Source organism: Manacus candei, unplaced genomic scaffold (genome assembly GCF_025592945.1).
Source record: "Manacus candei isolate 608988 ecotype Guabito, Panama unplaced genomic scaffold, ASM2559294v1 h1tg000118l, whole genome shotgun sequence".
NCBI classification, from domain to species: Eukaryota; Metazoa; Chordata; class Aves; order Passeriformes; family Pipridae; genus Manacus; species Manacus candei.
Window position 1 is genome coordinate 136 of NW_026138166.1, and position 25,049 is coordinate 25,184.

Below are 25,049 nucleotides of genomic sequence, written 5' to 3' on the forward strand. Positions count from 1 at the left end.
CCAAATCCCTCCTGGGACCCCCAAAATCCCCCCTGAACCCCCAAATCCATCCCCAAATCCCCCCCAGGACCCCCAAACCCCCCCAGTCCTCCCCCAAATCCCCCCCAGGACCCCCAAAACCCCCCCAGTCCTCCCCCAAAATCCCCCCTGAACCCCCAAATCCATCTCCAAACCCTCCCCAGGACCCCCAACCCCCCCCGGCCCCTCCCAAAACCCCCCCCCAGGAACCCCAAATTCCCCCAGGGACCCCCCAAAATCCCTCCTGAACCCCCAAATTCATCCCAAATCCCCCCCAGGACCCCCCAAATCCCCCCCCAAACCCCCAAATCCCCCCCCAAATCCCCCCCAAACCCCCAAATCCATCCCCAAATCCCCCCCAGGACCCCCAAAACCCCTCAGGGACCCCCCAAATCCCCCCCAGGACCCCCAAACCCCCCCAGGGACCCCCCAAATCCCCCCGGGGTCCCCCCAAACACCCCCCAAATGCCCTTCAGGACCCCCCCAAACCCCCCCCAGGACCCCCAAAACCCCCCCTGTCCTTCCCCAAATCCTCCCCAGGACCCCCAAAATCCCTTCAGGGCCCCCCCACAATCCTTCCCAGGACCCCCAAATCCCCCCAGGGACCCCCCAAATCCCCCCGGGGTCCCCCCAAACACCCCCAAATGCCCCTCAGGACCCCCCCAAACCCCCCCAGGGACCCCCCAAACCCCCCCCAGGGCCCCCCCAAATCCCCCCGGGGTCCCCCCAAAACCCCCCAGTCCTCCCCCAAATCCCCCCCCAGGACCCCCAAAATCCCTTCAGGGCCCCCCCTCAATCCTTCCCAGGATCTCCAAAGCCCCCCAATTCCCCCCCAAATCCCCCCAGGGACCCCCAAACTCCCCTCTGGGACCCCCAAATCCCCCCCAGGACCCCCAAATCCATCCCCAAATCTTCCCCAGGACCCTCAAAATCCCCCCAGGGACCCCCAACCCCCCCCCAAATCCCCCTCAGGACCCCCCAAACCCCCCCAGGGTCTCCCCAAAATCCCCCCAGGGACCCCCAAACCCCCCCCAAACCCCCCCAGGGACCCCCCAAATCCCCCCGAGGTCCCCCAAACACCCCCAAATCCCCCTCAGGACGCCCCAAACCCCCCCAGGGACCCCCCAAATCCCCCCCAGGACCCCCAAAACCCCCCCAGTCCTTCCCCGAATCCTCCCCAGGACCCCCAAAATCCCCCAAATGCCCCTCAGGACCCCCCCAAACCCCCCCAGGGACCTCCCAAATCCCCCCCAGGACCCCCAAAATCCCCCTCAGGGACCCCCAAACACCCCCAAATCCCCCCAAATCCCCCCCAGATCCCCCCCAGATCCCTCCTGGGACCCCCAAATCCCACCCAGGGACCCCCCAAATCCCCCTCAAACCCCCCCAGGGACCCCCCAAACCGCCCTCAGGACCCCCAAAGCCCCCCGACCCCCCCCCAGGGTGTGACTGTGCCCCCCCCCCAGGGATGCTAGTGGTGAAGTTGGGGGGTCCCGTCTACAGGATCGGCGTCGGGGGAGGGGCAGCCTCCTCCATCCAGGTCTGGGGGGGATTTGGGGGTCCCGGGAGGGATCTGGGGGGGAATTGGGGGGGGATTTGGGGGTCCCAGGAGGGATCTGGGGGGGATTTGGGGGGGCCAGGAGGGATCTGGGGGGGATTTGGGGGGGATTTGGGGGTCCCAAGAGGGATCTGGGGGGAATTGGGGGGGATTTGGGGGTCCCAGGAGGGATCTGGGGGGGGGTTTGGGCGTCCCAAGGAGGGATTTGGGGGTCCCTGAGGGGGGTTTTGGGGGGATTTGGGGGGGATTTGAGGGTCCCAGGAGGGATCTGGGGGGGATTTGGGGGTGTTTGGTGGTCCCAAGAGGGATCTGGGGGGGATTTGGGGGGTGTTTGGTGGTCCCAAGAGGGATCTGGGGGGGATTTGGGGGGGTTTGGGGGTCCCAAGAGGGATTTGGGGGGGATTTGGGGGGGTTTGGGGGTCCCAGGTTGGATCTGGGGGGGATTTGGGGGGGGTTTGGGGGTCCCTGAGGGGGATTTGGGGGTCCCAGGAGGGATTTAGGGGTGAATTTAGGGGGGATTTGGGGGTCCCCGGAGGGTTCTGGGGGGGTTTGGGGGTCCCAGGAGGGATCTGGGGGGGATTTGGGGGGGATTTGGGGGTCCCAGGAGGGATCTGGGGGGGATTTGGGGGGGATTTGGGGGTCCCAGGAGGGATTTGGGGGGGATTTGGGGGGGATTTGGGGGTCCCAGGAGGGATTTGGGGGGATTTGGGGGGGGATTTGGGGGTCCCTGAGGGGGATTTGGGGGGGATTTGGGGGGCCCAGGAGGGATCTGGGGGGGATTTGGGGGGGATTTGGGGGTCCCAAGAGGGATCTGGGGGGGAATTGGGGGGGATTTGGGGGTCTCAGAAGGGATTTAGGGGGGAATTGGGGGGGGTTTGGGGGGTCCCAGGAGGGATTTGGGGGGGAATTGGGGGTGTTTGGGGGTCCCTGAGGGGGATTTGTGGGTCCCTGAGGGGGGGTTTTGGGGGGATTTGGGGGGGATTTGAGGGTCCCAGGAGGGATCTGGGGGGGATTTGGGGGGGATTTGGGGGTCCCAGGAGGGATCTGGGGGGGAATTGGGGGGGTTTGGGGGTCCCTGAGGGGGGTTTGGGGGGGTTTTGTGGGTCCCAGGAGGGATCTGGGGGGGATTTGGGGGGGATTTGGGGGTGCCAGGAGGGATTTGGGGGGGATTTGGGAGTCCCAGGAGGGATCTGGGGAGGATTTGGGGGGGATTTGGGGGTGTTTGGGGGTCCCAGGAGGGATCTGGGGGGGATCTGGGGGGGATTTGGGGGTGTTTGGGGGTCCCAGGAGGGATTTGGGGGGATTTGGGGGTGTTTGGGGGTCCCTGAGGGGGATTTGGGGGTCCCAGGAGGGATTTAGGGGTTAATTTAAGGGGGATTTGGGGGTCCCCGGAGGGTTCTGGGGGGGTTTGGGGGTCCCAGGAAGGATCTGGGGGGGATTTGGGGGGGATTTGGGGGTCCCAGGAGGGATCTGGGGGGGGATTTGGGGGGGATTTGGGGGTCCCAGGAGGGATCTGGGGGGGGTTTGGGGGTCCCAGAAGGGATTTGGGGGGGAATTGGGGGTGTTTGGGGGGTCCCTGAGGGGGATTTGGGGGTCCCTGAGGGGGGTTTTGGGGGGATTTGGGGGGGATTTGAGGGTCCCAGGAGGGATCTGGGGGGGATTTGGGGGTGTTTGGTGGTCCCAAGAGGGATCTGGGGGGGGATTTGGGGGGGTGTGGGGGGTCCCAAGAGGGATTTGGGGGGGTTTGGGGGTCTCAGGAGGGATTTGGGGGGGATTTGGGGGTCCCAAGAGGGATTTGGGGGGGATTTGAGGGGGATTTGGGGGTCCCTGAGGGGGATTTCGGGGGGATTTGGGGGGCCCAGGAGGGATCTGGGGGGGAATTGGGGGGGTTTGAGGGGAAATTGGGGGGGTTTGAGGGGGAGTTGGGGGGGTCTGGGAGGGTTTGGGGGTCCCTGAGGGGGATTTTGGGGATCCCAGAAGGGATTTGGGGGGGATTTGGGGGTCCCAGGAGGGATCTGGGGGGATTTGGGGGTGTTTGGGGGTCCCTGAGGGGGATTTGGGGGTCCCAGGGGGGGCTTGGGGGGGATTTGGGGTTCCCAGGAGGGATCTGGGGGGGATTTGGGGGGGATTTGGGGGGGTTTGGGGGTCCCTGAGGGGGATTTGGGGGTCCCAGGAGGGATCTGGGGGGGAATTGGGGGGGGTTTGATGGGAAATTAGGGGGGTTTGAGGGGGAGTTGGGGGGGGTTTGGGGGTCCCTGAGGGGATTTTGGGGGTCCCAGAAGGGATTTGGGGGGGGTTTGGGGGTTCCTGAGGGGGATTTGGGGGGGATTTGAGGGTGTTTGGGGGGTCCCTGAGGGGGATTTGGGGGTGTTTGGGGGTCCCTGAGAAGGATTTGGGGTTCCCAGGAGGGATCTGGGGGGGATTTGGGGGTGTTTGGGGGTCCCTGAGAAGGATTTGGGGTCCCAGGAGGGTTCTGGGGGGGAATTGGGGGTGTTTGGGGGTCCCAGGAGGGATTTGGGGGGGATTTGGGGGATTTTGGGGGTCCCTGAGGGGGATCTGGGGGGGATTTGGGGGGGATTTGGGGGTCCCTGAGGGGGATTTGGGGGTCCCAGGTGGGATCTGGGGGGGATTTGGGGGTGTTTGGGGGTCCCTGAGGGGGATTTGGGGGTCCCAGGAGGGATCTGGAGGGGATTTGGGGGGGGACTTGGGGGTCCCAGGAGGGATCTGGGGGGGATTTGGGGGTCCCAGGAGGGATCTGGAGGGGATTTGGGGGGGGACTTGGGGGTCCCAGGAGGGATCTGGGGGGGATTTGGGAGGGATTTGGGGGTCCCAGGAGGGATTTGGGGGGGACTTGGGGGTCCCAGGAGGGATTTGGGGCGGATTTGGGGGGATTTTGGGGGTCCTGGGTGGATTTTGGGGGTCCCTGAGGGGGATTTTGGGGTCCTGGGAAGGATTTGGGGGGAAGTTGAGGGGATTTGGGGAGTCCCAGGAGGGACTTGGGGGGTCCCTGAGGGGATTGGGGGGTTTTGGGGGGGATTTGGGGGGTCCTGGGTGGGATTTGGGGGCATTTTTGGGGTGGGGAGTTGGGGGAGGGGTTGAGGGGTTTTCAGTGGTTTTTGGGGGTTATTTTTGGGGGTGGTTTTGGGGTGGTTTGGGGTTTTTAGGTGGGTTTTGGGGGGGTTTTTTTGGGGTGGTTTTGAGGGTTTTGGGGTGGTTTTGGGGGGGGTTTTGGTGGTTTTTTTGTGGGTATTTTTAGGGATTTTTTTGAGGATTTAGGGTGGGTTTTTTGGGGGTATTTTTGGGGTTTTTTTAAGAGGATTTAGGGTGGGTTTTTTGTGGGTATTTTTGGGTTTTTTTAGAGGATTTAGGGTGGGTTTTTTGTGGGTATTTTTAGGGATTTTTTTTGAGGATTTAGGGTGGGTTTTTTGTGGGTATTTTTGGGGTTTTTTTAGAGGATTTAGGGTGGTTTTTTTGTGGGTATTTTTGGGTTTTTTTTAGAGGATTTAGGGTGGGTTTTTTGTGGGTATTTTTAGGGATTTTTTTTAGGATTTAGGGTGGGTTTTTGTGGGTATTTTTGGGTTTTTTTAAGAGGATTTAGGGTGGGTTTTTTGTGGGTATTTTTAGAGTTTTTTTAGAGGATTTAGGGTGGGTTTTTTGGGGGTATTTTTGGGTTTTTTAGAGGATTTAGGGTGGGTTTTTTGGGGGTATTTTTGGGGTTTTTTAAGAGGATTTAGGGTGGGTTTTTTGTGGGTATTTTGGGGTTTTTTAGAGGATTTAGGGTGGGTTTTTTGTGGGTATTTTTGGGGTTTTTTTGAGGATTTAGGGTGGGTTTTTTGTGGGTATTTTTGGTTTTTTTTAGAGGATTTAGGGTGGGTTTTTTGTGGGTATTTTTGGTTTTTTTTAGAGGATTTAGGGTGGGTTTTTTGTGGGTATTTTTGGGTTTTTTTAGAGGATTTAGGGTGGGTTTTTTGTGGGTATTTTTGGGGTTTTTTTAGAGGATTTAGGGTGGGTTTTTTGTGGGTATTTTTGGGTTTTTTTAGAGGATTTAGGGTGGGGTTTTTGTGGGTATTTTTGGGTTTTTTTAGAGGATTTAGGGTGGGTTTTTTGTGGGTATTTTTGGGGGTTTTTTGGATGGGTATTTTTGGGGGTTTTTTGGATGGTTTTGAGGTGGGTTTTCTGGAGGTGGTTTTGGGGTGAGGTTTTTGGGGGTTTTTTGGGGGGGTTTTAGGTGGGTTTTTTAGGAGTTTTTTGGGATGGTTTTGGGGTTTTTTTGGATGGTTTTTTGGGTTGGTTTTTAGGGTTTCTTGGGGTTTTTTGGGGTGGGTTTTTGGGGTTTTTTTGGAGGGTTTTGGGGTCACTTTTCCCCCTCTGTAGGTCCAGTGGGACAACGAGGCCGAGCAGGATTTGGGGGCGTTTTTGGGGTGGATTTTGGGGTTTTTGGGGTCACTTTTCCCCCCCTGTAGGTCCAGGGGGACAACGAGGCCGAGCGGGATTTGGGGGCGTTTTTGGGGTGTTTTTTGGAGGGTTTTTGGGGTGGATTTTGGGGTTTCTGGGGTCACTGTGTCCCCCCAAACAGGTCCAAGGGGACAACGAGGCCGAGCGGGATTTGGGGGCGTTTTTGGGGTGGATTTTGGGGGTTTTTGGGGTGGATTTGGGAGCGTTTTGGGGTCACTTTTCCCCCTTTGTAGGTCCAAGGGGACAACGAGGCCGAGCGGGATTTGGGGGCCGTCCAACGGGGGGACCCCGAGATGGAGCAGAAGCTGAACCGGGTGCTGAGGGGCTGCATCGAGAGCGGGGCCAGAAACCCCCTGAGCAGCATCCACGACCAGGGGGCGGGGGGCAACGGTGAGGGGGGCTGGGGGGACATTGGGGGGGTTTGGGGGGCATTGGGGGGACATTGGGGGGACATTGGGGACATTGGGGACATTGGGGGACATTGGGGGGACATTGGGGGACATTGGGGGGACATTGGGGACATTGGGGGACATTGGGGGGACATTGGGGGGACATTGGGGACACATTGGGGGGACATTGGGGGGACATTGGGGACATTGGGGGGACATTGGGGGGACATTGGGGACATTGGGGACACATTGGGGGGACATTGGGGGACATTTTGGGATATTGAGAGCACAGGGACAAGGAGGCCATTGGGGACATGGTGACAGGGGGGTCCTGGAGTGTCCCCACCCCTGTCCCCCAATGTCCCCAATGTCCCCAATGTCCCCCCTGTCCCCTGTGCCAGGCAATGTCCTGAAGGAGCTCAGTGAACCCGCCGGCGCCGTCATCTACGCCTCCCGCTTCCAGGTGGGACACCCCGATGGCCCCAATGTCCCCAATGTCCCCCCAATGTCCCCAATGTCCCCCCAATGTCCCCCCAATGTCCCCCCAATGTCCCCAATGTCCCCCCAATGTCCCCAATGTCCCCAATGTCCCCTCCCCATGTCCCCTGGTGTCCCCTGATCCCTGTGTCCCCCTGTGTCTCCTGTCCCCTCCCGGTGTCCCCTGGTGTCCCCAATGTCCCCCCCGGTGTCCCCAGTGTCCCCTCTGATGTCCCCAAATGTCCCCAGTGTCCCCAGTGTCCCCTGTCCCCCCTGGTGTCCCCAAATGTCCTCTGTCCTCCCCCCAATGTCCCCAAATGTCCTCTGTCCTCCCCCAATGTCCCCAATGTCCCCAATGTCCCCAGTGTCCCCAAGTGTCCCCTCCCAGTGTCCCCTGAGTGTCCTGGAGCTCTGGGGGCCAAGTGTCCCCTGTCCTTGGAGTGTCCCCAATGTCCCCAATCCCTGGGTGTCCCCTGGGTGTCCCTGGTGACCCTGGTGACCCTGGTGACCCTGTGACCCTGTTGGTGACCCTGTGCCCCCCGGTGCCAGCTGGGTGACCCCACCCTGAGTGTCCTGGAGCTCTGGGGGGCCGAGTGTCCCCTGTCCTTGGAGTGTCCCCAATGTCCCCAATCCCTGGGTGTCACAGTGACCCTGGTGACCCTGTTGGTGACCCTGGTGACCCTGGTGACCCTGTGACCCTGTGGGTGACCCTGTGCCCCCGGTGCCAGCTGGGTGACCCCACTCTGAGTGTCCTGGAGCTCTGGGGGGCCGAGTGTCCCCTGTCCTTGGAGTGTCCCCAATGTCCCCAATCCCTGGGTGTCACAGTGACCCTGGTGACCCTGGTGACCCTGGTGACCCTGGTGACCCTGTTGGTGACCCTGTGACCCTGTTGGTGACCCTGTGCCCCCGGTGCCAGCTGGGTGACCCCACCCTGAGCGTCCTGGAGCTGTGGGGGGCCGAGTACCAGGAGTCCAACGCCCTCCTGGTCCGTCCGGCAGCGCTGGAGCTGCTGAGGAACCTCTCGGAGAGGGAAAAGTGTCCCCTGAGCGTGGTGGGGACAATCACGGGGGATGGCAAGGTGGGGACATTGGGGACATTGGGGGACATTGGGGGGATTGGGGGGATTGGGGGGGATTGGGGGACATTGGGGACATTGGGGGACATTGGGGACATTGGGGACATTGGGGGGGATTGGGGGACATTGGGGGGACATTGGGGGACATTGGGGGACATTGGGGACATTGGGGACATTGGGGACATTGGGGGGGATTGGGGGACATTGGGGGGACATTGGGGGACATTGGGGACATTGGGGACATTGGGGGGACATTGGGGGACATTGGGGGACATTGGGGGGACATTGGGGACATTGGGGGGACATTGGGGGACATTGGGGGGACATTGGGGGGACATTGGGGGGACATTGGGGGACATTGGGGACATTGGGGGGACATTGGGGGACATTGGGGGACATTGGGGGGACATTGGGGGGACATTGGGGGACATTGGGGGGACATTGGGGGACATTGGGGACATTGGGGGGACATTGGGGGACATTGGGGGACATTGGGGACATTGGGGACATTGGGGGGACATTGGGGGGGATTGGGGACATTGGGGGGACATTGGGGACATTGGGGGGACATTGGGGGGACATTGGGGACATTGGGGGGACATTGGGGGGGATTGGGGACATTGGGGGGACATTGGGGGGGATTGGGGGGACATTGGGGACATTGGGGGGACATTGGGGGGACATTGGGGGGACATTGGGGACATTGGGGGACATTGGGGGGACATTGGGGACATTGGGGGGACATTGGGGGGACATTGGGGGACATTGGGGGGACATTGGGGGGACATTGGGGGGACATTGGGGACATTGGGGGACATTGGGGGGACATTGGGGGGACATTGGGGGGACGTTGGGGGGATTGGGGACATTGGGGGGACATTGGGGGGACATTGGGGACATTGGGGGGACATTGGGGACATTGGGGACATTGGGGGGGATTGGGGACATTGGGGGGACATTGGGGGGACATTGGGGGACATTGGGGGGACATTGGGGGGACATTGGGGGACATTGGGGGGACATTGGGGACATTGGGGACATTGGGGGGACATTGGGGACATTGGGGGGACATTGGGGGGACATTGGGGGACATTGGGGGGACATTGGGGACATTGGGGGACATTGGGGGGACATTGGGGACATTGGGGACATTGGGGGGACATTGGGGGGGACATTGGGGACATTGGGGGACATTGGGGGGACATTGGGGGGGATTGGGGACATTGGGGGACAGGGAGGGCCACAGGGACAGGGGCAGTCCCTTGGGTGACATTTGGGTCCCTCTGGGGGGTCTCTTTGGGGTCCTGGGGGTCATTTTGGGGATCCTGGGGCCGGTTTGGGGGTCAGTTTGGGGTCAGTTTTGGAGTGTTTTTAAGGTCAGTTTGGGGTCAGTTTTTGGGTCAGTTTTGGGGTGGTTTTGGGGTCAGTTTTGGGGTGTTTTTAGGGTCAGTTTGGGGTCAGTTTGGGGTCAGTTTTGGGGTCAGTTTTGGGGTCAGTTTGGGGTCAGTTTTGGGGTCAGTTTGGGGTCAGTTTTGGGGTGTTTTTGGGGTCAGTTTTGGGGTCTCACCCCCTTTCCCCCCAGATTGTCCTGGTGGATGACCTGGCGGCCCCGGTGCCCCCGGGGGGGTGGTTTGGGGTCAGTTTGGGGTCAGTTTTGGGGTCAGTTTTAGGGTCAGTTTTGGGGTGGTTTTTAGGGTCAGTTTGGGGTCAGTTTTTAGGGTCAGTTTGGGGTCAGTTTTGGGGTGTTTTTAGGGTCAGTTTGGGGTGTTTTTAGGGTCAGTTTGGGGTGTTTTTGGGGTCAGTTTTGGGGTCTGACCCCCTTTCCCCCCCAGATTGTCCTGGTGGATGACCTGGCGGCCCCGGTGCCCCCGGGGGGTGGTTTGGGGTCAGTTTTGGGTCAGTTTGGGGTCAGTTTTGGGGTCTGACCCCCTCTCCCCCCCAGATTGTCCTGGTGGATGACCTGGCGGCCCCGGTGCCCCCGGGGGGGTCCCACGAGGGTCTCCCCACCCCCGTCAACCTGGAGCTCGAGTGGGTGCTGGGAAAGATGCCCCAAAAGGTGAGGGGGGCAGGACCCCCGAATTGGGACCCCTTTAATTGGGAACCCCTTTAATTGGGAACCCTTTAATTGGGAATTGGGACCCCTCAAATTGGGACCCCTTTAATTGAGAGCCCCAAATGGGAACCCCTTAATTGGGACCCCTTTAATTGGGAACCCCCTTTAATTGGGAACCCTCTTAATTGGGAATTGGGACCCCTCAAATTGAGACCCCTTTAATTGGGACCCCTTTAATTGGGAACCCTTTAATTGGGAACCCCCTTAATTGGGAATTGGGACCCCTCAAATTGGGACCCCTTTAATTGGGACCCCTTTAATTGGGAACCCTTTAATTGGGAACCCCCTTAATTGGGAACCCCCTTAATTGGGAATTGGGACCCCTCAAATTGGGACCCCTTTAATTGGGAACCCCCTTAATTGGGAACCCCCTTAATTGGGACCCCTTTAATTGGGAACCTCAAATGGGACCCCTTTAATTGGGACCCCTTTAATTGGGAACCCCCTTAATTGGGAACCCCCTTAATTGGGAATTGGGACCCCTCAAATTGGGACCCCTTTAATTGAGAGCCCCAAATGGGAACCCCTTAATTGGGACCCCTTTAATTGGGAACCCCCTTTAATTGGGAACCCTCTTAATTGGGAATTGGGACCCCTCAAATTGAGACCCCTTTAATTGGGACCCCTTTAATTGGGAACCCTTTAATTGGGAACCCCCTTAATTGGGAATTGGGACCCCTCAAATTGGGACCCCTTTAATTGGGACCCCTTTAATTGGGAACCCTTTAATTGGGAACCCCCTTAATTGGGAACCCCCTTAATTGGGAATTGGGACCCCTCAAATTGGGACCCCTTTAATTGGGAACCCCCTTAATTGGGAACCCCCTTAATTGGGACCCCTTTAATTGGGAACCTCAAATGGGACCCCTTTAATTGGGACCCCTTTAATTGGGAACCCCCTTAATTGGGAACCCCCTTAATTGGGAATTGGGACCCCTCAAATTGGGACCCCTTTAATTGAGAGCCCCAAATGGGAACCCCTTAATTGGGACCCCTTTAATTGGGAACCCCCTTTAATTGGGAACCCTCTTAATTGGGAATTGGGACCCCTCAAATTGAGACCCCTTTAATTGGGACCCCTTTAATTGGGAACCCTTTAATTGGGAACCCCCTTAATTGGGAATTGGGACCCCTCAAATTGGGACCCCTTTAATTGGGACCCCTTTAATTGGGAACCCTTTAATTGGGAACCCCCTTAATTGGGAACCCCCTTAATTGGGAATTGGGACCCCCCAAATTGGGACCCCTTTAATTGAGAGCCCCAAATGGGAACTCCTTAATTGGGACCCCTTTAGTTGGAACCCCCTTAATTGGGACCCCTTTAATTGGGACTCCCTTAATTGAGACCTCCTTGATTGGGACCCCCTTAGTTGGAACCACTTTAATTGGAATCCCTCTAATTGGGACCCCTTTAATTAGGACTCCCAAATTGGGACCTCCCTTTAATTGGGACCCCCTTAATTGGGACCCCCCTTAATTGAAACCCCCTTAATTGGGATCTGGCTGGGGATGGGACCCCCAAATTGGGGATCCCCTTGGTTTTTGGGATCCCATTAATTGGGACCCCCTTAATTGGGACCCCCTTAATTAGGACTCCCTTAATTGGGACCCCTTTAATAAGGGAATTGGGGCCCCTTTAATTGGGACCTCCTTAATTAGGACTCCCTGAATTGGGACCCCCTTAATTGGGAGCTCTCTGGGGATGGGACCCCCAAATTGGGACCCCCAGTGGGGACTCCTTTAATTGGGACCCCCAAATTGGGGCCCCTTTAATTGAGACCCCCAAATTGGGACCCCCTTAATTGGGACTCCTTTAATTGGGACTCCTTTAATTGGGACTCCTTTAATTGGGACTCCTTTAATTGGGACCCCAAATTGTGACTCCCCCTATTTTTGGGGACCCCAAATTGTGACTCCTCCTATTTTTGGGGACCTCCCCCGATTTTGGGGACCCAAATTGGGACCCTCCCCATTTTTGGGGACCCCAAATTGGGACTCCCCCTTTTTTGAGGACCCAAATTGGGACTCCCCCTTTTTTGAGGACCCCAAATTGGGACTCCCCCTTTTTTGAGGACCCAAATTGTGACTCCTCATTTTTGGGGACCCCAAATTGGGACCCCCCCATTTTTGAGGACCCCAAATTGGGACCCTCCCCATTTTTGAGGACCCAAATTGAGACCCCCCCATTTTTGAGGACCCAAATTGGGACCCCCCTATTTTTGGGGACCCCCCCCGATTTTTTGGGGGCCCCCTGACCCCCCTTTTCCCCCCCAGGAGTTCCAGCTGAGCCGTTCCCGTCCCCCCCTGGCCCCCCTGGCCCTCCCCCCGGGGCTCTCGGTCCGGGAGGCCCTCGACAGGGTCCTGAGGCTGCCGGCGGTGGCCAGCAAGAGGTACCTCACCAACAAGGTGGGTGTCACCCCCCCGGGTCACCTGTCACCTCCCCGGGTCACCTGTGTGTCACCTGTGTGTCATCTGTCACCTCTTTGTGTCACCTGTGTCACCCCTGTGTCACCCCTGTGTCACCTGTGTCATCTGTCACCTCCTCATGTCACCTGTGTGTCATCTGTCACCTCCTTGTGTCACCTGTCACCTCCCCGGGTCACCTGTGTGTCACCTGTGTCACCCCTGTGTCACCTGTGTCACCTGTCACCTCCCTGTGTCACCTGTGTCACCTGTCACCTCCCTGTGTCACCTGTGTGTCACCTGTGTGACCCCTGTCACCTGTGTCACCTGTCACCTCCCTGTGTCACCTGTGTCACCTGTCACCTCCTTGTGTCACCCCTCTGTGTCACCCCTGTGTCACCTGTCACCTCTCTGTGTCACCTGTGTCACCTGTGTCACCTGTGTGTCACCTGTGTGTCACCTGTCACCTCCTTGTGTCACCTGTCACCCCCCTGTGTCACCTGTCACCCCCCCGTGTCACCTGTGTCACCCCTGTGTCACCTGTGTCACCTGTCACCCCCCTGTGTCACCTGAATGTCCCCCCGACCCCCAGCAAGAGGTACCTCACCAACAAGGTGGGTGTCAACCCCCTGGGTCACCTGTCACCCCCCTGTGTCACCTGTGTCACCCCCCCCGGGTCACCTGTCACCCCCCTGTGTCACCCCTGTGTCACCTGTGTCACCTGTCACCTCTCTGTGTCACCTGTGTCACCTGTGTCACTTGTCACCCCCCTGTGTCACCTGTGTCACCTGTGTGTCATCTGTCACCTCCTTGTGTCACCTGTGTCACCTGTGTCACCCCTGTGTCACCTGTGTGTGACCTGTCACCCCCCTGTGTCACCTGTGTCACCCCTGTGTCACCTGTCACCCCCCTGTGTCACCTGTGTCACCTCCTGTGTCACCTGTGTCACCCGTCACCCCCCTGTGTCACCTGTGTCACCTGTCACCCCCCTGTGCCACCTGAATGTCCCCCCGACCCCCAGCAAGAGGTACCTCACCAACAAGGTGGGTGTCACCTCCCTGTGTCACCTGTGTGTCACCTGTGTCACCTGTCACCTCCCTGTGTCACCTGAATGTCCCCCCAACCCCCGGGTCCCACAGGTTGACCGCAGCGTGACGGGGCTGGTGGCCCAGCAGCAGTGCCACCCCCTGTCCCCAGAGATGTCCCCAATGTCCCCAATGTCCCCAGAGATGTCCCCAATGATGTCCCCAATGTCCCCAATGTCCCCAATGTCCCCAATGATGTCCCCAATGTCCCTGTGACAGGGTGACCACAGTGTGACAGGGCTGGTGGCCCAGCAGCAGTGCCACCCCCTGTCCCCAGAGATGTCCCCAATGATGTCCCTGAGGTGACACTGATGTCCCTGAGGTGACACTGATGTCCCTGTGACAGGTGGACCGCAGCGTGACGGGGCTGGTGGCCCAGCAGCAGTGCCACCCCCTGTCCCCAGTGGTGTCCCCAATGTCCCTAATGTCCCCAATGATGTCCCTGAGGTGACACTGATGTCCCCATCCCCAGGTGGACCGCAGCGTGACGGGGCTGGTGGCCCAGCAGCAGTGCCCCCCCCGTCCCCAATGTCCCCAATGTCCCCAATGATGTCCCCAATGTCCCCAATGATGTCCCTGAGGTGACACTGATGTCCCCAATGTCCCCGTCCCCAGGTGGACCGCAGCGTGACGGGGCTGGTGGCCCAGCAGCAGTGTGTGGGGCCCCTGCACACCCCGCTGGCCGACGTGGCCGTGGTGGCCCTGTCCCCGTTCGGGGTCGCCGGCGCCGCCACGGCCATCGGGGAGCAGCCCATCAAGGGGCTCCTGGACCCCGCGGCCGGGGCCCGGCTGGCGCTGACCGAGGCCATCACCAACCTGGCCTTCGCCAGGGTCACACACCTCAAGGTGACACGGGGGGACTGGGGGGACATTGGGGGGACATTGGGGGGACTGGGGACACTGGGGGGATTTGGGATATTGGGGACATTGGGGACATTGGGGACATTGGGGGGACATTGGGGACATGGGGACATTGGGGACAGAGGCCATCACCAACCTGGCCTTCGCCAGGGTGACACACCTCAAGGTGACACTGGGGGGGACTGGGGGGACTGGGGACACGGGGGGGACTGGGGGTGTTGGGGACATGGGGACATTGGGGACAGAGGCCATCACCAACCTCGGGTTTGCCAGGGTGACACACCTCAAGGTGACACTGGGGGGACTGGGGGGATTTGGGATATTGGGGACATTGGGGGGACACTGGGGACAGAGGCCATCACCAACCTGGGCTTCGCCAGGGTGACACACCCCAAGGTGACACGGGGGGGACTGGGGGGACTGGGGGGATTGGGGGGACATTGGGGGGACTGGGGACATGGGGGGACATTGGGGGGACATTGGGGAGACTGGGGGGACTGGGGGGACTGGGGACACTGGGGGGATTTGGGACATTGGGGACATTGGGGACCGAGGCCATCACCAACCTGGGCTTCGCCAGGGTGACACACCTCAAGGTGACACTGGGGGGACTGGGGGGACATTGGGGGGATTTGGGATATTGGGGACATTGGGGGGACATTGGGGGACATTGGGGGGACATTGGGGGGACATTGGGGGGATTGGGGACATTGGGGGACATTGGGGGACATTGGGGACATTGGGGGGACATTGGGGGGACATTGGGGGGACATTGGGGGACATTGGGGACATTGGGGGGACATTGGGGGGACATTGGGGGGACATTGGGGGGACATTGGGGACATTGGGGGGACATTGGGGACATTGGGGACATTGGGGACATTGGGGGGACATTGGGGGACATTGGGGACATTGGGGGGACATTGGGGGGACATTGGGGGGACATTGGGGACATTGGGGGGACATTGGGGGGACATTGGGGGACATTGGGTGATTGGAGGGATTGGGGACATGGGGACATTGGGGACATTGGGGACATTGGGGGGACATTGGGGGACATTGGGGACATTGGGGGACATTGGGGGGACATTGGGGACATTGGGGGGACATTGGGGGACATTGGGGACATTGGGGGGGACATTGGGGACATTGGGGACATTGGGGGGACATTGGGGGACATTGGGGGGACCGAGGCCATCACCAACCTGGTGTTCTCCAGGGTGACACACCCCGAGGTGACACTGGGGACAGCGGGGGGGTTGGGGGGGTTGGGGACATTGGGGGGACATTTGGGACATTGGGGACACTGGGGACGTGGTGACAGCTGAGGTCGTGGGGACGTTGGGACATCGAGACATTGGGGGATGTTGGGGGCTTGGGGACAATGGAGGGGTTGGGGACAATGGAGGGGTTGGCACTGACCTGTCCCCTCCCCCCTGGTCTGTGTCTCTCCCTCTGTGTCCCCTTCGCTGCCGGGATCCCCCTGTCCCTGTCCCCCTGTCCCCCTGTCCCTGTCCCTGTCCCTGTCCCCAATGTCCCCCTGTGTCCCTGTCCCCAATGTCCCCCTGTCCCTGTCCCCCGTCCCTGTCCCCCTGTCCCCAATATCCCCCCTGTCCCTGTGTCCCCAATGTCCCCCAATGTCCCCCCAATGTCCCCAATGTCCCCAATGTCCCCCCAATGTCCCCAATGTCCCCAATGTCCCCCCAATGTCCCCCCAATGTCCCCAATGTCCCCAATGTCCCCCCAATGTCCCCCAATGTCCCCAATGTCCCCAATGTCCCCAATGTCCCCCCAATGTCCCCAATGTCCCCAGTGTCCCCCCAGTGTCCCCCCAATGTCCCCAATGTCCCCCCAATGTCCCCCAATGTCCCCAATGTCCCCAATGTCCCCCCAATGTCCCCAATGTCCCCAATGTCCCCCCAATGTCCCCAATGTCCCCCCAATGTCCCCCAATGTCCCCAATGTCCCCCCAGGATGTGAAGTGCTCTGGGAACTGGATGTGGGGGTCCAAGGTGGGCCCCGAGGGCGGGGCCCTGGTGGCCGCCTGTGACGCGCTGGTGGTGGCCCTGCACGCCCTGGGGGTGGCCATCGACGGGGGCAAGGACTCGCTGAGCATGGCGGCCAGAGTGGGGACAGAGACCGTGCTGGCACCCGGTGGGACAGGGGACATTGGGGATATTGGGGGGGATTAGGGGGACATTGGGGGGATTGGGGACATTGGGGATATTGGGGGGGATTAGGGGGACATTGGGGGGATTGGGGGGGACATTGGGGACATTGGGGGACATTGGGGGGATTGGGGACATTGGGGGGACATTGGGGATATTGGGGGGACATTGGGGACATTGGGGGGACATTGGGGGACATTGGGGACATTGGGGGGACATTGGGGACATTGGGGGGACATTGGGGGGGATTGGGGACATTGGGGACATTGAGGGGACATTGGGGGGACATTGGGGACATTGGGGGACATTGGGGGACATTGGGGACATTGGGGGGACATTGGGGACAGTGGGGGGACATTGGGGGGACATTGGGGGGACATTGGGGGGACATTGGGGGGACATTGGGGACATTGGGGGGACATTGGGGGGACATTGGGGACATTGGGGGGACATTGGGGGACATTGGGGGGACATTGGGGACATTGGGGGGACATTGGGGGACATTGGGGGGACATTGGGGGGACATTGGGGACATTGGGGACATTGGGGACAGTGGGGGGACATTGGGGGGACATTGGGGACATTGGGGGGACATTGGGGACAGTGGGGGGACATTGGGGGGGACATTGGGGACAGTGGGGACATTGAGGGGGATTGGAGGGACATTGGGGGGATTGGGGGGGACATTGGGGGGATTGGGGACATTGGGGGGACATTGGGGGGATTGGGGGGGACATTGGGGGGACATTGGGGGGATATTGGGGGGGATTAGGGGGACATTGGGGGGATTGGGGGGGACATTGGGGACATTGGGGGGACATTGGGGGACATTGGGGACATTGGGGGGACATTGGGGGGATTGGGGGGGACATTGGGGACATTGGGGGGACATTGGGGACATTGGGGGACATTGGGGACATTGGGGACATTGGGGGGACATTGGGGGGACATTGGGGACATTGGGGGGATTGGGGACATTGGGGGCACACAGGAGGGTCACAGGTGGCACTGGGGGGACATGTAGGACCCCTGTGACCCCCCCTGTCCCCCCCATGTCCCCCCATGTCCCCCCAGGTGCCCTGGTGGTCTCGGCCTACGCGGTGTGTCCCGACGTCACCGCCACCGTCACCCCCGACCTCAAGTGTCCCGACGGCAAAGGTGGGGCTGGGACACCTGGGGACACCTGGGGACACTCTGGGGACACTTTGGGAGGACCTGGGGACATTTTGGGGCCATTTTAGGGACATTTTGGGGCCATTTTAGGGCCATTTTGGGCCCTTTTAAGGCCATTTTGGGCCATTTAAGGGCCATTTTAGGGCTATTTTAAGGGTATTTTGGCCCCTTTTTAGGGACCATTTTAGGACCTTTTTAGGGCCATTTTAGGACCATTTAGGACACATTTTAGGGCCATTTAAGGGGCATTTTGAGGTCATTTTAGTGGCATTTTAAGGGTATTTTCAGTCAATTTTAGGGCTATTTTAAGGCCATTTTAGGGCCATTTAGGGCCATTTTAAGGGTATTTTGGCCCCTTTTTAGGGGCCATTTTCGGGGCACTTTAGGACCATTTTGAGGTCATTTTAGGGCCATTTTAGGGACATTTTGGGGCCTTTTTAGGACCATCTAGGGGGCATTTTAGGGCCATTTGGAGGCCATTTTAGAGACATTTTGAGGCCATTTTAGGGCCATTTTGGGGGCATCTTAAGGCCATTTTAGGACCATTTTAGAACCATTTTGGGGCCATTTAAGATCCGTTTAGGGCCATTTTAGGGGCTTTTTAGCGCCATTTTAGGGCCTTTTTAGGGCCATTTTGAGGCCATTTTAGAGCCATTTTGGGGCCATTTTAGGGCCATTTTGAGGCCATTTTAGAGACATTTTGAGACCATTTTAGGGCCATTTTGGGACCATTTTAAGGCCATTTTAGGGCCATTTTAGGACCATTTTAGAGTCATTTCAGGGCCTTTTTAGGGCCATTTTGGGGCCATTTTAGGTCTGTTTAGGGCCATTTTGGGGGCTTTCTAGTGCCATTTTAGGGCCTTTTTAGAGCCATTTTGGGGCCATTTTAGGGCCATTTAGGGCCTTTTTAGGGCCATTTTGGAGACATTTTAGAGCCATTTTGGGGCCATTTGGGGCCTTTTTAGGGCCATTTTGGGCCCTTTTTTAAGGCCATTTTGGGCCATTTAAGGGCCATTTTAGGGCTATTTTAAGGGTATTTTGTCCCCTTTTTAGGGGCCATTTTAGGACCTTTTTAGGGCCATTTTAGGACCATTTAGGACACATTTTAGGGCCATTTAAGGGGCATTTTGAGGTCATTTTAGTGGCACTTTAAGGGTATTTTCAGTCCATTTTAGGGCTATTTTAAGGCCATTTTAGGGCCATTTAGGACCATTTTAAGGGTATTTTGGCCCCTTTTTAGGGCCATTTTGGGGGCATTTTAGGGCCATTTTGAGGTCATTTTAGGGCCATTTTAGGGACATTTTGGGGCCTTTTTAGGACCATCTAGGGGGCATTTTAGGGCCATTTGGAGGCCATTTTAGAGACATTTTGAGGCCATTTTAGGACCATTTTGAGGTCATTTTAGGGCCATTTTAGGAACATTTTGAGGTCATTTTAGGGCCATTTTGAGACCATTTTAGAGACATTTTGAGGCCATTTTAGGGCCATTTTGGGACCATTTTAGAGCCATTTCAGGGCCATTTCAGGGCCTTTTTAGGGCCATTTTGGGGCCATTTTAGGGCCTTTTTAGGGCCATTTTGAGGCCATTTTAGAGCCATTTTGGGGCCATTTTAGGGTCCATTTAGGGCCATTTTAAAGGTATTTTGGCCCCTTTTTAGGGCCATTTAGAGGCCTTTTAGGGACATTTGGGGGCCTTTTTTGGGGCCATTTTTGGGGCCATTTTAGGGGCATTTTGGGGCCTTCTTAGGGCCATTTTAGGGGCATTTCGAGACCATTTTAAGGCCATATCAGGGCCATTTTGGGGCTGTTTCTGATGAATTTGGGGTTGTTTTCAGGGGCCCTGCTGTGGGTGGGGATATTTTTGGGGTAATTCCTGACGGATTTGGGGTTGTTTGGATTTGGGGTTGTTTCCAGGGGCCCTGCTGTGTTTGGGGCCTATTTTGGGGTAATTCCTGACAGATTTGGGGTTGTTTCCAGGGGCCCTGCTGTGTTTGGGGCCTATTTTGGGGTAATTCCTGATGGATTTGGGGTTGTTTTCAGGGGCCCTGCTGTGTTTTGGGCCTATTTTGGGGTAATTCCTGACGGATTTGGGGTTGTTTCCAGGGACCCGGTGGGGATATTTTTGGGGCCGTTTCTGATGAATTTGGGGTTGTTTCCAGGGGCCCTGCTGTGGGTGCAGCTGAACCCAGGCCGGCACCGTTTGGGGGGCTCAGCCCTTGCCCAGGTCTTTGCCCAGGTGGGCGACGAACCCCCCGACCTGGACCAGCCCCGGACCCTCGAGGCCGCCTTCAACCTCACCCAGGAGCTGCTCAAGGGTGGGATTTGGGGGGAATTTGGGGGGAATTTTGGGATATGGGACCCTCTAGACCACCTTCAACCTCACCCAGGAGCTGCTCAAGGGTGATTTGGGGAGGATTTGGGGGGAATTTTGGGATATGGGACCCTCGAGACCACCTTCAACCTCACCCAGGAGCTGCTCAAGGGTGGGATTTGGGGGGATTTGGGGGGAATTTTGGGATATGGGACCCTCTAGACCACCTTCAACCTCACCCAGGAGCTGCTCAAGGGTGATTTGGGGGGAATTTGGGGGGAATTTTGGGATATGGGATCCTCGAGACAGTTTGAGGTGCTTTGAGGGGGATTTTGGGGGATTTGAGGAGGTTTAGGGGGGATTTGGGAGAATTTTGGGGAGGTTTAGGGGGGATTTTGGGGGATTTGAGGGGGATTTGGGGAGGTTTGGAGGGCAATTTTGGGATATGGGACCCTCAAGACCACCTTCAACTTCACCCAGGAGCTGCTCCAGGGTGGGCTGGGGGGAGTAGGGGGGGGGTTGGGGGGATTTTGGGAGGTTTGAAGGGATTTTGGGGGGCTTTGGGGAGTATTGAGGGGGTTTTGGGGGGGTCTGGGGACGGTTTGAAGTGCTTTGAGGGGGATTTTGGGGGATTTGAGGAGGTTTAGGGGGGATTTGGGAGAATTTTGGGGAGGTTTAGGGGGGATTTTGGGGGATTTGAGGGGGATTTGGGGAGGTTTTGGGAGGGAATTTTGGGATATGGGACCCTCGAGACCACCTTTAACCTCACCCAGGAGCTGCTCCAGGGTGGGCTGGGGGGATTTGGGGGGGGTTGGGGGATTTTGGGAGGTTTGGAGGGATTTTGGGGGGCTTTGGGGAGGATTGAGGGGGTTTTGGGGGGCTCTGGGGACGGTTTGAGGTGCTTTGAGGGGGATTTGGGGGGATTTGAGGAGGTTTAAGGCGGATTTGGGAGGGATTTGGGGGGATTTGAGGGGGATTTGGGGGATTTAAGGGGGTTTGGGAAGAGTTTTGGGGTGTTGGGGGGTTTTGGGGACCCCGAGGTGACCCCTGGTGACCCCGAGGTGACATTTGGTGACATTGAGGTGACATTTGGTGTCCCCAGAGCGGGTGGTGACAGCAGGACACGACATCAGTGACGGGGGAATTTTGGGGTGTCCTGGGTGGGGTTTTGGGGGGTTTTGGGGTGTTGGGGGATTTTGGGGACCCCGAGGTGACCCCTGGTGACCCCGAGGTGACATTTGGGGTCCCCAGAGCGGGTGGTGACAGCGGGACACGACATCAGTGACGGGGGGTTCCTGGGCTGCCTCCTGGAAATGGCCTTTGCTGGGAACTGTGGGATCAACGTCGACCTCCCGGAGCCCCCGCCCGGGGTCACCAGTGAGTGACCCCCAACGTGTCCCCAGTGTCCCCCCAATGTCCCCAATGTCCCCAATGTCCCCAATGTCCCCCCAATGTCCCCAATGTCCCCAATGTCCCCAATGTCCCCCAATGTCCCCCCAATGTCCCCCAATGTCCCCAGTGTCCCCCCAATGTCCCCCAATGTCCCCAATGTCCCCAATGTCCCCCAATGTCCCCCCAATGTCCCCCCAATGTCCCCCCAATGTCCCCAATGTCCCCCAATGTCCCCCCAATGTCCCCAATGTCCCCAATGATGTCCCCAATGTCCCCCTAATGTCCCCCCAATGTCCCCAATGATGTCCCCAATGATGTCCCCAATGTCCCCCCAATGTCCCCAATGATGTCCCCAATGTCCCCCCAATGTCCCCCCAATGTCCCCAATGATGTCCCCAATGATGTCCCCCCTGTCCCCAGCCCTGTCCCTGCTGTTCTCTGAGGAGCCGGGGTTGCTCCTGGAGGTCCCCTGTGGCTCGGCCGTCCCGGTGTCGCGGCGGTTCCGGGACGTGGGGGTCACCTCCGTCCCCATCGGCCACAGCGGCCCCTACGGACCCCAGGCCACGGTGAGGGGGCATGGGGGGGGGCGGCGGGGGGGGGACAGGGGCATGGGGGGACACGGGGACATGGGGGGGGGACATGGGGGGGACATGGGGGGGACATGGGGGGGGACAGGGACATGGGGGGGGACATGGGGACATGGGGGGGACATGGGGGGGACATGGGGACACATGGGGGGGACATGGGGACATGACATGGGGGGGGGACAGGAACATGGGGGGGACACGGAGGAGTGACAGTGGCCATGGGTGGCACTCTGGTGGTCCAGGAGGCCATGGGACCCCTCAGGGGGTGTGGGAGGCCACTGGCCCTGGCCCTGTGTCCCCATGGCCCTGAGTGTTCCCCCAGTGTCCCCCCAGGTGTTGGTGGCCATGGGTGGCTCCGTGGTGGTCCAGGAGCCCGTGGGCCACTGTCCCTGTCCCTGAGTGTCCCCTGGTGTCCCCCCAGGTGTTGGTGGCCATGGGTGGTCCAGGAGCCCGTGGGCCACTGTCCCTGCCCCTCACTGTCCCCCCGGTGTCCCCCCAGGTGTTGGTGGCCGTGGGTGGCACTCTGGTGGTCCAGGAGCCCGTGGGCCACTGTCCCTGTCCCTGAGTGTGCCCCCGGTGTCCCCCCAGGTGTTGGTGGCCATGGGTGGCACTCTGGTGGTCCAGGAGCCCGTGGGCCACTGTCCCTGCCCCTGATTGTCCCCCCGGTGTCCCCCCAGGTGTTGGTGGCCGTGGGTGGCTCTGTGGTGGTCCAGGAGCCCGTGGGCCAGCTGCGGGGGGTGTGGGAGGCCACGAGCTTCTCCCTGGAGCGGCTCCAGGCCGACCCCGAGCTGGTGGCCCAGGAGGAGCAGGACCTGGCCCAGAGATGGGGACCCTCCTACCAGCTGACCTTTGACCCCGGCGAGGAGCCCCCCCTGCTGCGGCACATGGGTGGGACACGGGGGGGGCTGGGGGGGATTTGGGGGGGATTTGGGGGGGATTGGGGGGACATTGGGGGGACATTGGGGGGACATTGGGGGGACATTGGGGGACATTGGGGACATTGGGGGGGACATTGGGGGGGATTGGGGGGACATTGGGGGGACATTGGGGACATTGGGGGGACATTGGGGGGGATTGGGGGGGACATTGGGGGGACATTGGGGGACATTGGGGACATTGGGGGGACATTGGGGGGGATTGGGGGGACATTGGGGGGACATTGGGGGGACATTGGGGGGACATTGGGGGGACATTGGGGGGGATTGGGGGGACATTGGGGGGACATTGGGGACATTGGGGACATTGGGGGGACATTGGGGGGGATTGGGGGGACATTGGGGGGACATTGGGGACATTGGGGACATTGGGGGGGGATTGGGGGGGACATTGGGGGGACATTGGGGACATTGGGGGGGTCTGTAGGATTTTGTGGGGTCTGTGGGATGTTGGGGGGTCTCTGTGTGATTTTGGGGTGCCCCCCCTGCCCCCCAGAGCTGCCGGGCCCCCGCGTGTGGCCGTGCTGAGGGAGGAGGGCAGCAACGGGGACCGCGAGATGGCCGCGGCCTTCGCCATGGCTGGCTTCCAGGTGGGACCCCAAACCCCAAACCAGCCCCTGGGACCCCAAAACTGCCCCTCAGGGACCCCAGAATTACCCCTGTGTGACCCCAAAATAACTCCTGGGGCCTTCGCCATGGCCAGCTTCCAGGTGGGACCCCAAAACACACCTGGGACCCCAAAACTGCCCCTCTGGGACCCCAAAACACACCTGGGACCCCAAAACACACCTGGGACCCCAAAACTGCCCCTCAGGGACCCCAAAACACACCTGGGACCCCAAAACACACCTGGGACCCCAAAATAACCCCTCAGGGACCCCCAAACACACCTGGGACCCCAAAATAACCCCTGGGGCCTTCGCCATGGCCGGCTTCCAGGTGGGACCCCAAAACACACCTGGGACCCCAAAATAACCCCTCAGGGACCCCAAAACACACCTGGGACCCCAAAACTGCCCCTCAGGGACCCCAAAACACACCTGGGACCCCAAAACTGCCTCAGGGACCCCAAAAACACACCTGGGACCCCAAAACTGCCTCAGGGACCCCAAAATAACTCCTGGGGCCTTCGCCATGGCTGGCTTCCAGGTGGGACCCCAAAACACACCTGGGACCCCAAAACTGCCCCTCAGGGACCCCAAAACACACCTGGGACCCCAAAATAACCCCTCATAGACCCCAAAACACATCTGGGACCCCAAAATAACCCCTGTGTGACCCCAAAATACCCCCTGGGGCATTTGTCATGGCCGGCTTCCAGGTGGGACCCCAGAACACACCTGGGACCCCAAAATAACCCCTCAGGGACCCCAAAACACACCTGGGACCCCAAAACTGCCCCTGGGACCCCAAAAACACACCTGGGACCCCAAAACTGCCCCTGGGACCCCAAAATAACTCCTGTGTGACCCCAAAACTGCCCCTGGGACCCCAAAACACATCTGGGACCCCAAAATATCCCCTCATAGACCCCAAAACACACCTGGGACCCCCAAAATAACCCCTCTGGGACCCCAAAACAGCCCCTGGGACCCCAAAACTGCCCCTCTGGGACCCCAAAACACACCTGGGACCCCAAAATACCTCTTGGGACCCCAAAAACACACCTGGGACCCCAAAACACACCTGGGACCCCAAATAACCCCTGAGGGACCCCAAACCACACCTGGGACCCCAAAACTGCCCCTGGGACACCAAAACACATCTGGTACCCCAAAACTGCCCCTCAGGGACCCCAAAACACACCTGGGACCCCAAAATAACCCTTCTGGGACCCCAAAACACACCTTGGGCCCCAAAATATTTGGGATTTTTTGGGGTTTCTCATTTCTGTGCCCCCCCAGGTTTTTGGGGTGGGTTTTGAGGTTTTTTGGGGTTTTTTTGGGGTGATTTCTGCCCCTTGTTGCCCCCCAGGTGTGGGATGTGACCACCCAGGGGTTTTTGGGGTGGGTTTGGGGTGTTTTTGGGGTGGGTTTTTGGGGGTTTCTG

The 25,049-nt window shown here is 59.1% G+C and overlaps 1 protein-coding gene and 1 long non-coding RNA gene across 2 annotated transcripts in view; one reads left to right on the forward strand and one right to left on the reverse strand.

The window, feature by feature from the left end:
* Positions 1 to 1,468: 1,468 nt before the first annotated feature.
* The window catches only part of PFAS (phosphoribosylformylglycinamidine synthase), a gene marked incomplete at its 5' end in the record, with an annotated part of 38,266 nt that continues 14,685 nt past the window's right edge, over positions 1,469 to 25,049 (forward strand). Inside the window, 14 exons of the mRNA XM_051770237.1 lie at positions 1,469 to 1,558; positions 6,265 to 6,421; positions 6,822 to 6,883; positions 7,814 to 7,975; positions 9,915 to 10,028; positions 12,360 to 12,491; positions 14,189 to 14,419; positions 16,408 to 16,588; positions 17,677 to 17,760; positions 19,935 to 20,090; positions 21,338 to 21,463; positions 21,899 to 22,044; positions 22,743 to 22,953; positions 23,499 to 23,590. Coding sequence (XP_051626197.1) covers positions 1,469 to 1,558; positions 6,265 to 6,421; positions 6,822 to 6,883; positions 7,814 to 7,975; positions 9,915 to 10,028; positions 12,360 to 12,491; positions 14,189 to 14,419; positions 16,408 to 16,588; positions 17,677 to 17,760; positions 19,935 to 20,090; positions 21,338 to 21,463; positions 21,899 to 22,044; positions 22,743 to 22,953; positions 23,499 to 23,590 — 1,944 coding nt within the window. The remainder of the gene's footprint in view (positions 1,559 to 6,264; positions 6,422 to 6,821; positions 6,884 to 7,813; positions 7,976 to 9,914; positions 10,029 to 12,359; positions 12,492 to 14,188; positions 14,420 to 16,407; positions 16,589 to 17,676; positions 17,761 to 19,934; positions 20,091 to 21,337; positions 21,464 to 21,898; positions 22,045 to 22,742; positions 22,954 to 23,498; positions 23,591 to 25,049) is intronic.
* LOC127461987 (uncharacterized) lies at positions 23,836 to 24,402 on the reverse strand. The gene is made up of 4 exons (XR_007900261.1): positions 24,339 to 24,402; positions 24,157 to 24,229; positions 23,957 to 24,058; positions 23,836 to 23,869 (listed from the first exon to the last, which is right to left on the reverse strand). It is a non-coding gene; the product is annotated as an uncharacterized LOC127461987 (long non-coding RNA).